Here is a 15,628-nt window from a genome sequence, read left to right as displayed (position 1 = left end):
TCTCCCACGTTGCGGGCAGATTCTTTACCATCTGAGCCACCAGGGAAGCCATGGAAATAACCTAAATGTTCGTTAACAATTGATGGATAAGCAACTGTATAACATCCATACACAGGGAAACATTACTCAATGCAAAAAGGAACAATATGTTGATATTCCTGACAACAGTAAATAATCTCAAAACAATTATGCTTACTGATAGAGGTTAAAAAAAACCTCATACTGTATTACATTTATATAAAATTCTAGAAAATTCAAAACTAATGTATTATGAAATGAAATAAATCAATGGTTGCATCTGGATAGGGAGGACAAGAAGAGATCATTAAGGGGCATAAGAAAATTTTTGTGGGTAATGATATGTTCATTACCTTAATTTTGTGATATTATAGTTACACACATATGTTAAAATGCATCATATTGTACAATTTAAGTGTTGTTGTTGTTGTTTAATCACTAATTTGTGCCTGACACTTTGCGACCCCACTGACTATAGCCTGCTAGCCTTCTCTGTCCATGGGATTCTCCAGCCAAGAATACTGGAGTGGGTTGCCATTTCCTTCTCCAGACTTTGTTTTTTGAATATGAAAAACATTTACATGATTCAAAAATCAACCTATATAAAACAGTATACTCGGGGACTTTCTTGATGGTCCCATGGTTAAGACTTCGTACTTCTACTACAGGGGGCACAAGTTTGATCCCTGGTCAGGGAACTAAGATCCTGCATGCCACGCAGTGTGGTCAAAAAAAAAAGTATACTCACAGAATCCCCATTCCTGAACCAGCCTCTGCCACTCCTCTGCCACCTCCCCTGCAGGACAAGTATTCTCATTACTTTTCACCATACCTTTCCATGGTTCTTTTTGTAAAAAAATTAACCAAATGTACAAGTTTCCTTTTCCATAAAAATTAGTGTGCTACAACAAAGGAAACTATAAGCAAGGTGAAAAGACAGCCCTCAGATTGGGAGAAAATAATAGCAAACGAAGCAACAAAGGATTAATCTCAAAAATATGCAAGCAACTCCTGCAGCTCAATTCCAGAAAAATAAATGACTCAATCAAAAAATGGGCCAAAGAACTAAACAGACATTTCTCCAAAGAAGACATACAGATGGCTAACAAACACATGAAAAGATGCTCAACGTCACTCATTATCAGAGAAGTGTAAATCAAAACCACAGTGAGGTACCATTACACGCCAGTCAGGATGGCTGCTATCCAAAAGTGTACAAGCAATAAACGCTGGAGAGGGTGTGGAGGAAAGGGAACCCTCTTACACTGTTGGTGGGAATGCAAACTAGTACAGCCGCTATGGAAAACAGTGTGGAGATTTCTTAAAAAACTGGAAATAGAACTGCCATATGACCCAGCAATACCACTTCTGGGCATACACACCGAGGAAACCAGATCTGAAAGAGACACATGTACCCCAATGTTCATCACATCACTGTTTATAATAGCCAGGACGTGGAAGCAACCTAGATGCCCATCAGCAGATGAATGGATAAGGAAGCTGTGGTACATATACACCATGGAATATTACTCAGCCATTAAAAAGAATTCATTTGAATCAGTTCTAATGAGATGGATGAAACTGGAGCCCATTATACAGAGTGAAGTAAACCAGAAAGATAAAGAACATTACAGCATACTAACGCATATATATGGAATTTAGAAAGATGGTAACGATAACCCTATATGCAAAACAGAAAAAGAGACACAGATATACAGAACAGACTTTTGGACTCTGTGGGAGAAGTCGAGGGTGGGGTGTCCAGAGAGAACAGCATTGAAACAAGTATACTATAAAGGGTGAAACAGATCACCAGCCCAGGTTGGATGCATGAGACGGGTGCTCAGGGCTGGTGCACTGGGAAGACCCAGAGGGATGGGATGGGGAGGGAGGTGGGAGGGGGGGTCGGGATGGGGAACACATGTAAATCCATGGCTGATTCATGTCAATGTATGACAAAAACCACTACAATATTGTAAAGTAATTAGCCTCCAACGAATAAAAATAAATGAAAAAAAAATTAGTGTGCTACATGTGACCTTCTTAAATTGCTTTTTCACGGCACTGCATTGTGCAAATCATTTCATTCAGGTTCTGAGAAACTTCATTTTTGTTGGCTGCTTAGTCCTCCATTGTATGGACATACTGTTCCCTATCTGATCAGCCTGCTGTGAGTATGCATTTACATTGTTTCCAGAATCTCGTTATTAGAAATAATGCCACCGTACATAACCTTGTGCATGTGGTGTTCCATCTTTGTGGAGAGGGAATCAGTGAAATAGAAAGGCAACCATAGTTTTGCAGAGATTGCTCTTCCTTCCCAACAACCACGTGTGGGAGTGTCTGAGAGTTGTGCCGCTCACAATTTAGGCTGTTATTTAACCTGCTGTAGCTCCGAAGCTCATGCTCCCAGGGGTTCTGCTAGACACGCATGTGTATCTTCCTACCACCTACGCTGCTTCTAAGTTCAGAGGAGGCCCAAACTGGGGACCCGCCTTCCCAAGCCTCTCACTTGCTAATGGTGGAGCTGGGAGCAGATCTGATGTCAGCCTGTCCTCCAGTCATACAACATCATGGGGGCATGGGAGGTGGGCAGAGCAAGTTCTTCAGGGTAATGTTGATTAATCTAGGAGAAACCACACTGTAAAGAAACATGGTTTTGAGCGAGATACCCATAAGGGGTCCCAGTGTTTAATCTGTAAAATGGCATTCCTCATACTGACACACCAAGAAAAAAATCCTAAAAGGCAACAATGGTACTATTTTTGTTGTTCCCTTAAGAGTTAGGAGATGTGGTGCTTGGGTCCAACAATGTGGCTGCTCTGAATAGGAGGTCTTCAGGTAAAGGGCTGTCCCACAGCAGATGCCGAGGGCAGCATCTCAGGTCCTGCCTGCTGAGGCCCTGCTGGCCCTTGCTCCTGGGCCCGTGGGTCTGAGTATCCAATGAGATGCCTGCGGGGGTGACCAGAGAAGCAATAAGTGGGGAGTTGGACTTGGCTCTGGTGTCCCAAGTTTCAGGACTGGCATTAGGAACACCATTTCTTGACTGTGTGGAACTTGAGTGTTGAATTCCAAGAAAGTGTGTCTGTCTCTAGTGGTGATGGAGAATGAAGAAGAGACATTGGAAATGCCACCTGGAAATGAGACCTGGTTTCTCAATTTATCACAGAAGACCCTAGTGAAATGAATTTTAACTTAGGGTACAGACCTGAAATTGCTCTTCCTTGACAAAATAAGTTGATTTCTTTAGCTGTCTGAACTTCGTTTCTTGAATTGGACACAAGCTAACCTAGTCTAAATTAAACTCATCTTCCATTAATAAATCTGGGTTACTTCAGGCTGCCCTAATGTGCTTCTTAGTGTCTTAAAGCATATATGTGTTTTTAAAATCCAGTGTTTCAAGCTCTTCTCACAGCTCATTGAATTTAGCCAGCCTGATACGTGACATTCATACTCACCTCTCCCTTGGCATTCTGCTGTAGATTTGGGGTGTGTTTCTGAACTTCTGCAGCTGTCAGGCAGACTGAGGTAGAAGGGCATCACCCCGGGAGAGGGGGTGAACAACACAGTTGGTTCCTGCCTTGCCCAAAGAGAGCTTTGCTTTCACTGTGCCTTTTCCTGCTGGTACTTCTGCATTGTGATATTTTGAAGATGTTATTTACATATGGGAGTCAATGAACTGGGTCATGAAAGTAGGAGGTTGTGTATTTTTAAAAAATAATGGTATGAGTGGAGTAATTTTAGAAAAGCCTTGCTCAACTCGGCCAGAGCATTTCTGCTTGGAGCTCTTGCTTGCAGTTGATGCCACTGGCTTTCTGCCACTTGTCAGGTGTTGGAGATACTGAGCCCCCCAGGGTGGAATCACATCTGCTCAGCCCTGACGTCTGGAAAATTCAGCCTCAGCTTCCTTGGAAAGCACAGGGAAGTCCCTCCTTTTCCCCCTCTTTCATCTTTCTCATCCCTGGGAAAGAACGAGGGCAGGGCCCCCACTGATTGTATCAGGTCAACTCTGCCTCACAGATCTGGCAGGCATAGGTGCCTACTGGGGAATGTGCCTTTTGGAATCCTGTAGACCATTGAACAACATGGGTTTGAACTGCGTGGCTCTACTTACACGTGATTTTTTTTTCAATAGTAAATACAACAACACTACATGATCTGTGGAGCCATGGTGATGGAGGGCCGACCCATAAGTTCAATGTGAATTTTCAGCTGTGTGGAGGGTGGGCGCTCTGAACCACCGCATTGTTTGAGAGTCAGTATATCCTGAAATATAAAGATCTAGAAATGTTAAAACTCTGGGAGATGTTTTTCAAAAACAAAAATTAGGGGGAATCTGTGTAATTATTTCTAGCATCTTTAGATATTTGAAGTATCATACCATGTGAATTTTAAAAAATGGATTGTTTTTAATTTGCATTTTAATGAATTATTCATCCCCTTGTGCTTAGAAAAGCTAGAAAAATGATAGGGAAATAGATGTTTTCTTCTCTTTCAAAAATTTTGAAGAAATAAAAAGTCATGTAGCGGGTGAAACTCCCTCTGGCTCATTGTCCCTCCAATGCCTGCTTTTCATACTTTAAGCTGCTTTCACTCATCCTTCCTTGTTTTTTTGCGTGAGATCTTCTCAACAGTATGCAAATGAGTTTTCACTGACGAATCTTTTCTTCCTTCTATTTCCAGTGCACAGAGGCCAAAAAACATTGCTGGTATTTTGAAGGACTCTATCCCACTTATTATATGTAAGTATTGGCACTTACGTGTGGTCACATCTTTCTCTGGGAATTATTTCTTTCATAGATCACAGGAGTGGTTGTGGGATAGGGCAGACCCAGCCTTGGGAGGCCTCTAGCCCTGGTTTCACCTGGCTGTGCCCCTGAATGAGCGGGCACCCTCCCTAAGGACTCAGCCCAGCTGCCCTGAGGGCAGTGTAGCATTCTGAGTGCTCTGTTCTGTGAGACGTGTTAGCTTGTATGTGATTGGTGAGGGCAGAAGGTCTAAGCAAGGCCAACGTTGTATTGATGTATACACATCTTCCTAGGCAAAGAGAGCAGAGGTGGTGGGAAAGAACTCTGAGCTTGAATAGGGCAGGAAAAGTACTTAGTTCTGCTGTGAGTGTGAGAGAAAGAGAGAGAGATGCGCGATCACAAGGGTCGCCTGGCCCTGGCGGCTCTCTAGGCAGGGGCAGTCAGCCCTGCATATCTGCAGGTTACGCCTCTTCCTGTGCCCTCAGCACTTGCCAGCATTGCTTTTATTAAAGCATTACTGTATTTGTTTTTCTGTATTTTTAATATCTGCTATGGCAGCCACTAGCTTCACTGACACACCTGCCTAGGTGGCCAGATTAACTGTCTAGATTATCAATTACTATTTTTTATTATGTTTTGAAGTTCCGTAAGTTTCAAGTGGAATGCGCCAAAGCAATTTTTTCTCAAAAACCCTTGTATTGAATTTTGTTAAACATGACAAATTTTAGTAATGCATATAATTGTTATAGCAGAAACATTATTTTCTAGTATATGGGGAGATTGAACAGGAGACACTATACATAATAGCAAAGAGGGTTATTTCTTAACTGGCCAAGATGGATATTTTTCTTACCTGTCATTCTTCAGTTTTTAATCTTGAAGAGACCAGTATATGTGGAGAAGGTTGCTGGGTTGTGAATGGGAATGGAATACAGGTAAAGGGCAGTTTTTCTGCCTTGGTTTCATATTGAAAAGCAGGAGTCATTAGTGCCCCACAGGGTGTAGTCCTGGCAGAAATACTCTGCAGCTGCAGGAAGACAAAATCTACTTGAAAGATAAAGTAGCAGCAAAAGGGCTTTGCTTCTGATTACAGAGTTGTCATCTTGAAGAAAAATGGTTGTGGGATAACAGGGAGATGAATTAGTACAGTGAATTTTCCTTGCAAAGCTTTAGTGCTTTATAAAAAAATTGTTTTACAGTATTGTGTTGATTTCCGCCATACATCAACATAAACCAGTCATAGGTGTACATATGTCCCCTCCCACTTGAACCTCCTTCCAGCTTCCCATCACATCCCACCCCTCTAAGTTGTCACAGAGCCCCAGTTCAAGTTCCCTGAATCATATACCAAATTGCCACTGGCTATTTCTTTTGTATGTGGTAGTGTATATGTTTCCATACTGCTGTCTCCATTCATCCCACCCTCTGCTCCACCCTCTCCCGTATCCACAAGTCTGTTCTCTGTGTCTGCATCTCCATTGCTGACCTGCAAATAGGTTCATCAGGAGCATCTTTCTAAATTCCATATACATGTGTCAATCTTCGATACTTGTTTTTCTCTTTCGGACTTACTTCACTCTACGTAATAGGCTCTAATTTCATCCACTTCTTTAGAACTGAGTCAAATGTGGTCTTTTTTATGGCTGAGTAATATTCTGTTCTATACATGTATCACAGCTTCTTTATCCATTCATCTGCCAATGAACATCTAGGTAGCTTCCATGTCTGGCTATTGTAAATAGTGCTGCAATGAATATTGGGGGTATGTACGACTTCTTTAGTTATGGTTCCTCATGGTATATGCCCAGTAGTGGGATTGTTGGGTCATATGGTAGTTTTATTCCTAGTTTTTAAAGGAATCTCCATACTGTCTTCTATAGTGGCTGTATCAATATATATTCCCACCAGCAGTCCAAGAAGGTTTCCTTTTCTCCACACCCTCTCCAGCATTTTATTTGTAGATTTTTAAACATTTATTTGGAGAAGGCAATGGCACCCCACTCCAGTCCTCTTGCCTAGAAAATCCCATGGATGGAGGAGCCTGGTAGGCTGCTGTCCATGGGGTCACTAAGAGTCGGACATGACTGAGCGACTTCACTTTCACTTTTTACTTTCATGCATTGGATAAGGAAATGGCAACCCACTCCAGTGTTCTTGCCTGGAGAGTCCCAGGGACGGGGGAGCCTGGGGGGCTGCCGTCTATGGGGTCGCACAGAGTCAGACGTGACTGAAGTGACTTAGCAGTAGCAGCAGTAAACATTTCTTTATTTTTTAGTTGAAGGATAATTCCTTTACAGAATTTTATCTTCTGTGAAACATTAGCATGAATGAGCCATAGGTGTACATCTGTCCCCTCCCTCTTGACCCTCCCTCCCACCTCCCTCTGCATCCCACCCCTCTAGGTTGTTGCAGAGCCCCTGTTTGAGTTCTCTGAGCCATGCAGCAGATTCCCACTGACTATCTGTTTTACATATGATACTATAGGTTTCCATGTTATTCTCTCCATTCTTCTCACTCTCTTCTCTCCTCTCCCTGTGTCCGTAAGTCTGTTCTCTGTGTCTCCACTGCTGCCCTGCAAATAGGTTCATCAGTACCATCTTCCTAGATTCCATGCATGTGCGTTACTATGTGATATTTATCTTTCTGTTTCTGACTTACTTCATTCTGTACAATATACTCTAGGTTCATCCACCTCATTAGAGCTGACTGAGATGCATTCCTTTTATGGCTGAGTAATATTCCATTGTGTATATGTACCACAGCTTCTTTATCTGTTCATCTGTTGATGGACATCAAGATTGCTTGCCTGCCTGTTCTAGCTATTGTAAATAGTGCTGTAATGAACATTGGGGTACATGTGTCTTTTTAAATTTTGGTTTCCTCAGGGTATATGCCTGGTAGTGGGATTGCTAGGTCATATGGTGGTTATATTCCTGTTTTTTTAAGGAATCTGCATACCATCTTCCATAGTGACTGGATCAATTTACATTCCCAACAGTGCAAGAGGGTTCCCTTTTCTCCATACCCTCTCCAGCATTTTTTCTTTGTAGACTTTTTGATGATGGCCATTCTGACCAGTATGAGGTGATATCTCATTGTAGTTTTGATTTGCATTTCTCTAATAATGAGTGATGTTGAGCATCTTTTCATGTGTTTGTTAGCCATCTGTATATCTTCTTTGGAGAAATGTCTGTTTGGGACTTCCACCCACTCTTTGATTGGCTGTTTTTCTGATATTGAGTTGCATGAGCTACTTGTACATTTTGGAAGTTAATCCTTTGTCATTTGTTTCATTTCCTAGTATTTTCTCCTATTCTGAGGTTTGTCTTTTCACTTTGTTTATAGTTTCCTTTGCTGTGCAAAATCTGTAAGTTTAATTAGTTCCCATTTGTTTGTTTTTATCTCCGTTGCTCTAGGAGATGGTTCACAGAGGAGCTTGCAGTGATTTTATGTCATAGGGTGTTCTGCCTATGATTTCCTCTAACAGTTTTACAGTTTCTGGTCTTTCTACATGATGTCCATGTGTAGAGTTTTATCTTATGTTGTTGAAAGAGGGTGTTTGCAAGAAAAAGAAATGCAAAAAAGCAAAATGGCTGTCTGAGGCGGCCTTACAACCAACTGTGAAAAAAGGAAAAGTGGAAAGCAAAGGAGAAAAGGAAAGATATACCCATTTGAATTCGGAGTGCCAAAGAATAGCAAGGAGAGTTAAGAAAGCCTTCATCAGTGATCAGTGCAAGGAAATGGAGGAAAACAATAGAATTGGAAAGACTACAGATCACTTCAAGAAAATTAGAGATACCAAGGGAACATTTCATGCAAAGATGGGCTCAATAAAGGACAGAAATGGTATGGACCTAACAGAAGCAGAAGATATTAAGAAGAGGTGGCAAGACTATACAGAAGAATTGTACAAAAATACATCTTCACAACCCAGATAATCACAATGGTGTGATCACTCACCTAGAGCCAGACATCCTGGAATGTGAAATCAAGTGGGCCTTAGGAAGCATCACTACGAACAAAGCTAGTGAAAGTTATGGAATTCCAGTTGAGCTATTTCAAATACTAAAAGATGATGCTGTGAAACTGCCACACTCAATATGCCAGCAAATTTGGAAAATTCAGCAGTGGCCACAGGACTGGAAAAGGTCAGTTTTCATTCCAATCCCAAAGAAAGGCAATGCCAAAGAATGCTCAGACTACCACACAATTGCACTCATTGCACATGCTAGCAAAGTAATGCTCAAAATTCTCCAAGCCAGGCTTCAACAATATGTGAACCATGAACTTCCAGATGTTCCAGCTGGTTTTAGAAAAGGCGGAGGAACCAGAGATCAAATTGCCCACATCCGTTGGATCATTGAAAAAGAAGAGAATTCCAGAAAAACATCTGTTTCCGCTTTATTGACTATGCCAAAGCCTTTGACTGTGGGGATTCACAATAAACTGTGAAAAATTCTGAAAGAGATGGGAATACCAGACCACCTGACCCACCTCTTGAGAAACCTGTATACAGGTCAGGAAGCAACAATTAGAACTGGACATGGAACAACAGACTGGTTCCAAATAGGAAAAGGAGTATGTCAAGGCTGTATATTGTCACCCTGCTTATTTAACTTATATGCAGAGTACATCATGAGAAACACTGGGCTGGAGGAAGCACAAGCTGGAATCAAGATTGCCAGGAGAAATATCAATAACCTCAGATATGCAGATGACACCACCCTTATGGCAGAAAGTGAAGAGGAACTAAAGAGCCTCTTGATGAAAGGGAAAGAGGAGAGGGAAAAAGTTGGCTTAAAGCTCAACATTCAGAAAACTAAGATCCTGGCATCTGATCCCATCACTTCATGGCAAATATATGGGGAAATAGTGGAAACAGTGGCAGACTTTATTTTTTGGGGTTCCAAAATCACTGTAGATGGTGACTGCAGCCATGAAATTAAAAGACGCTTACTCCTTCTGAGAAAAGTTACGACCAACCTAGACAGCATATTAAAAAGCAGAAATGTTACTTTGCCAACAAAGGTCCATCTAGTCAAGACTATGGTTTTTCCAGTAGTCATGTATGGCTGTGAGAGTTGGACTATAAAGAATGCTGAGCACCAAAGAATTGATGCTTTTGAACTGTGGTATTGGAGAAGACTCTTGAGAGTCCCTTGGACTGCAACGAGATTGAGCCAGTCCATCCCAAAGGTGATCAGTCTTGAATATTCATTGGAAGGACTGAAACTTCACTACTTTGGCCACCTGATGTGAAGAACTGACTCATTAGAAAGACTGAAGTCAGAAGGAGAAGGGGACAACAGGGGATGAGATGGTTGGATGGCATCACTGATTCAATGGACATGAGTTTGAGTAAACTCCAGGATTTGGTAATGGGTAGGGAGACCTGGCGTGCTGCAGTCCATGGGGTCACAAAGAGTCAAACATGACTGAGGGACTGAACTGAAGTGGACTGAGTGTCCTTTCTCATCTCTTGTAATACTCTATATGTTAAGTTCTGTTTTGTCTTATATGAGAGTTGTTACTCTGGCTTTCTTTTGACCTACATTTGCATGGAATATCTTTTCCCATACTCTCACTTTCAATCTGTATGTGTCTCTAGGTCTGAAGTGGTTCTCTTGTAGACAGCATATATGTGGGTCTTGTTTTTTTATTAGTCCATTCAGCCATTCCATGTCTTTTGGTTGAAATGTTTAAACCATTTTCATTTAAAGTAATTATTGATATATTTGTTTCTATTGGCATTTTTGTAATTGTTTTGAGTTGGTTTTTGTAAGTCTTTCTTTCTCTTGTATTTCCTTCCTATCGAAGTCCCTTTAATATTTATTATAAAGCTGGTTTGGTGGTGCTGAATTCTCTTATCTTTTGCTTGTTTGTGATGCTTTTGTTTTCTTCCTCAATTTTGAATGAGATCTTTGCCAGGTAGAGATGTCTTGGTTGTAGATTTTTTTCCCTTTCAGTACTTTAAATATATCCAGAAACTCCCTGCAGAGTTTCTGCTGAATAATCAGCTGTTAATCGTGTAGGGCTTCCCTTGTATGCTACTTTTTGCTTTTCACTTGCTGCTTTTAATTATGCTTTGTTTTGTTTAATCTTTGTTAGTTTGATTAGTATGTGTCTCAGCGTGTTTCTCCTTGGGTTTATCCTGTACGGCTATTTCTGTGCTTCACGGACTTGACTATTTATTTTTCCATGTCAGGGGAGTTTTTGACTATAGGCTCTGCAAAGATTTTCTAGACCCTTTTTCTCTTCTGTGCATGCACACATGCTCAGTCGTTTCTGTCATGTCCAACTCTGACCTTATAGACCATAGCCCACCAGGCTCCTCTGTTCATGAGATTCTCCAGACAAGACTATTGGAGTGGGTTGCTATGCCCTCCTCCAGGGGATCTTCCTGACCCAGGAATTGAGTGCATGTCTCCTCCATCTTCTGCATTGCAGGCACTTTTTAACCCACTGAGCCACCCTCTTAGGGCCTGAGAAACCCCTTCTTCTTCCGGGAACCCTATAATTCAAATGTTGGTGCATTTGATATTGTCCCAGAGGTCTCTGATGCTTTCTTCTTTTCATTCTTTTTCGTTTTTTCTACTCTTCAGCAGTTTTTTCCTCCATTCTATCTTCCAACACACTTATCCATACTCCTGCCTCATTTATCCTTCTATTGATTTCTTCTAGAATATTGTTAATTTCAGTAATTGTGTTATTTGACTGTTTGTTCTTTATTTCTTCTAGGTCCTAGTGAAATGTGCTCATTGATTCTTGCATTTTCTGCATTCAGTTTTCAAGGTTCTAGATCATCTTTGTTGTCATTAATCTGAGTTCTTTTTCAGACAGGTTGCCTAGTTCCTCATCATTTATTTGACCTTGCGAGTTTTTACTTGTTCTTTCATTTTACAGCATTTCTCTGTCTTGTCTTTTCTTCTAACTTAATGTGTTTGAGGTCTCGTTTTCCTAGGCTTTATGGTCATAGTCCTTCATCCTTTTGGTTTCTGCCATCAGTGAGAAAGGTTGGTCCCGTGGTTTGTGTATACTTTGTGTTGGGAGGGACTTGTGCCTGCGTTCTGGTGGTAGCAGATGAGTGTTTTTTCTTCTGGATGGGCAGGGCTGTGTGAGGTGGTATGTTTTGGGGTATCTGTCTGCTGATGATTGGGTTTGTGTTGTTGTCTTGCCTGCTGTTTTGTGAGGTGTTCTGCACTGGGTGCTGAGTGTTGGGTAATGCTGGGTGTTGGATACAGGTGCAGGCCTTTGTGGGAGCTTTCACTGATAATGCTCCCTGGGGTTAGGAGTTCCCTGGAAGTCTTGGGTCCTGGACTCAGCACTCCCACGCAGAAGGCCGAGGCCCAGTCTCTTACTGGGAACCAAGGCTCCACAGTCTCTCTGTGTCAGTGATTGGTTTGCTTTGTTTTCTCTTTATTTTCTTAGACATCTATCAAGGCCTTCAAATTACATTTGTTACTGAGTCCAGGTCACTCTGCTTTCCGCCTGGTAGGCCAATGAATCTGAGAGATGGGTGTCGAAGCAAGGAATCTGACTTTATTTGGAAAGTTCGCTGACCAAGAAGATGACAGACTAATGTCTCAAAATAACCGTCTTGCTTTAGTTCTTGATTCAGCTTCTTATGCAGATGTGGATCAACCTTGACTTCTTTTGTGTTCTTGATTTTGTGTGTGTGTTCTTTCTTGAGAATGGATCTTTCTCAAATTGATTTGTAGATCAGCTGATGAACCATTTCCTGAGTTTTAGTAGTCAGAAGTCCTTTTTCCTTTGTTCCTTTATACATTTATTTATTCACTACATATTTTGTAAGTGTTTTGCATTGATAGAAACACACAAAGAAAGACAAGCCCTGTTTTGTCACTCAGATGGTCTAATTTGGATTCCTTTCACCTCCCATCTCTGCTGATAGTGAGGGGAAGGGTCCTAAAAATAGAAAAGTAACACCACTCTGTTTTTAGAATACTGATGCTCTGTATAAAAATAACAAAGGTAACATTCATTGAGCACTTAATATAGGCTAGGCATTGTTTTATGCACCTCACATGAATTTATGTCATTCAACCCCATAACCACTTGAAAACTCCAACCACACACACCTAGTTCTTGAATATATCTCTGATTTTTCTCTTCCTTTTCTCTCTGTTCCCACACCTCACCTGAATCCATACCTCTGTTAATGCTTATCTAAACCATTGTTATAAACTACCCCCCAGTTTTATTAAGATATAATTGGTATATATCATTGTATAGATTTAAGGTATATATTATGGTAATGATACACTTGTACATTACAAAATGATTACCACCATTGCATTAGCTAACACCTATATCACATCACAGAATTACAATTTTTTTTGTGTGTGTGATGAGAACATTTAAGATCGACTCTTTTAGTAACTTTAAAGTATATAATGAAATAGTATTAACTGGAATCACTATTCTGTGCCTTAGGTCCCCAAAACTTATTCATCTTATAACTGGTAGTTTGTACACTTTGACACACATCTCCTCATTGCATACCCCTGCCTGCCCCGATTGCCTGTAATAACCACTATTTTACCCTCTTTTTCTATAACTTCTGCTTTTTAGATTCCACATATAAGTGAGATCATTGTTGTTGTTGTTTAGTCACCAAATCACGTCTGGCTCTTTGTGACCCCATTGACTGTAGCCTGCCCAGCTCCTCTGTCCATGGGATTCTCCAGGCAAGAATACTGAAGTGGGTTGCCATTTCCTTCTCCAGGGGATCTTCCTGACCCAGGTATTGAACCCATATCACTTGCTTGGCAGGGAGGATTCTTTGCAACTGAGTCACCTGTGAAGCCTAAGTGAGATCATAGATCTATCTGTATTTCATTTAGCATAACGCCCTCAAAGTCTGTCTATGTTGTTGCAAATGCCAGGATTTCCCTCTTTCTCAGGACTGAATAAAATTCCATTGTGTGTATATGTACATTTCCTTTATTCATTCATCCATTGACAGACACTCAGATTGTTTCCATTTCTTGGCTGTTGCGAATAAGGCTGAACCATAGGATTGCAGATGTCTCTTCAAGATCTTATTTCCATTTCCTTTGCATATATACTGGAAGTGTAATTGGCAGTTGTATTTTTAATTTCCATAGTGGCTGCATCAATTTAAATTCCTCCCAGTAGTGTACAGGGTTCACATTTTAAATTCCTCCCAGTAGTGTACAGGGTTCACATTTTCCATACCAACACTTTTCTTGTCTTTTTGATGATAGCCATTCTAACAAGTGTAAGGTGATACCTCTGTGTGGTTTTGGTATGCATTTCCTGATGATATGTGATATCAAGCATGTTTTTATGTACCTGTTGGCCATCTTTATGTCTTTTTTGGAAAATAGTCTATTTATTTCCCCTGCCCATTTTAAAATTGGATTATTTGTTTTATTTTCTTCTTAAGTTATATGATTTCCTTGTATATTTTAGATACCAATCCCATATCTGATACATAGTTTGCAAATATTTTCTTCCATTCAGCCTTTTCATCTTGTTGAGTGTTTCTTTTGCTGAAAAGAAGCTTTTTAGTTTGATGTAGTCCCTTTTGTTTTTAGTGTTTTTGTCATTTGTGCTTCTAGTGTCATGTCCAAAGTCATTGCCTAGACCAATGTTGAAGATTTTCTTCCCAACATTTTCTTCTAGGAGTTTTAGATCCATTTGAAGTCAATATTTTTTAGTGGTGTAAGATAGGTGTTCAATTTCATTTTTTTCTTTTACATGTGTTTCTTCAGTTTCCCCAGCTCTATTTGTTAAAGTGACTGTCTGTTCCCCCACTGGATGCTCTTGGCTCTTGTATTAAATATTAGTTGACCATTTATGCAAGGGTTCACTTCTGGGTTTTTTATTCTGTTCCATGGGTCAGTGTGTCTATATTCATGCCAGTACCAAATTGTTTTATTATGGTAGCTTTGTTGTGTAGTGTGAAGTCAGGGAGTGTAATACCTCCAGTTTAGTTCTTTCTCGTGATTGCTTTAGCTATTCAGGGTCTTTTGTGATTCCATAAAAATTTTAGGATTGTTTTACCTGTTGCTCTGAAAATACCATTGAAATTTTGATAGAAATTTCATTGCAGCTCTAGATGACTTTGTGATGGGTCTCCTTTCATTCTCTTCTTCCATCAAGTTCTCACTTCTTTCTAAATTACTGAAAATTTTGTGTCATTTTTGTACTTAGAGGCATTAGGAAAAAGTTTAAGCCCTTGGCCAACTGTAAACTGTAGGTTTCCATGATATTTGTCTGATTTTATCTTCTGTATTTTGAGTCTCATGAAGGCAAGCCCCATAACTTTATTTTTATTTTTAAAGTATTTTTGTCTTTTTTAAAAATTGAAGTATAGTTTATTTACAATGTTGTGTTAGTTTCAAGTGTACAGCAAAGTGATCCAGCTTTTATATATATATATATATATATATATATATATGTATATAAATTTTTCAGATTCTTTTGCATTGTAGGTTATTACAAGATATTGAATATAGTTCCCTGTACTATACAGTAGGTCCTTGTTTATTTTATATACTAGAGTGTACCTGTTAAATCAAAATTCCTAATTTATCCCTCCCCACTTCCCACTTCAGCAACTATAAATTTATTCTTTATGTCTGTGGGTATATTTTGGTTTTATATTCATGAACTTAATAAGTTCATTTGTATCATTTTTTATATTATACATATAAGTAATATCATATGATATTTGTCTTTCTCTGTCTGGCTTACTTAGTATGATATCTATAGGTTCATCCATGTTGCTGCAAATGGCATTAATTCAGTCACTTAAAAAATTTATCAAAGTATAGCTGATTTGCAGTGTTGTCTCAATCTCTGCTGTAGAGCAA

General features: G+C 40.0%; 1 protein-coding gene across 1 annotated transcript in view; it reads left to right on the top strand.

The window, feature by feature from the left end:
• The window catches only part of VOPP1 (VOPP1 WW domain binding protein), a 158,139-nt gene that overhangs the window by 74,862 nt on the left and 67,649 nt on the right, over positions 1–15,628 (top strand). Inside the window, exon 2 of the mRNA XM_061127621.1 lies at positions 4,702–4,760. Coding sequence (XP_060983604.1) covers positions 4,702–4,760 — 59 coding nt within the window. The remainder of the gene's footprint in view (positions 1–4,701; positions 4,761–15,628) is intronic.

The sequence above is a fragment of the Dama dama genome, chromosome 24 (assembly GCF_033118175.1).
Source record: "Dama dama isolate Ldn47 chromosome 24, ASM3311817v1, whole genome shotgun sequence".
Classification (NCBI taxonomy): domain Eukaryota; kingdom Metazoa; phylum Chordata; class Mammalia; order Artiodactyla; family Cervidae; genus Dama; species Dama dama.
Note: the sequence above shows the minus strand (reverse complement) of the source record. Positions and strands in the feature narration are given on the sequence as shown.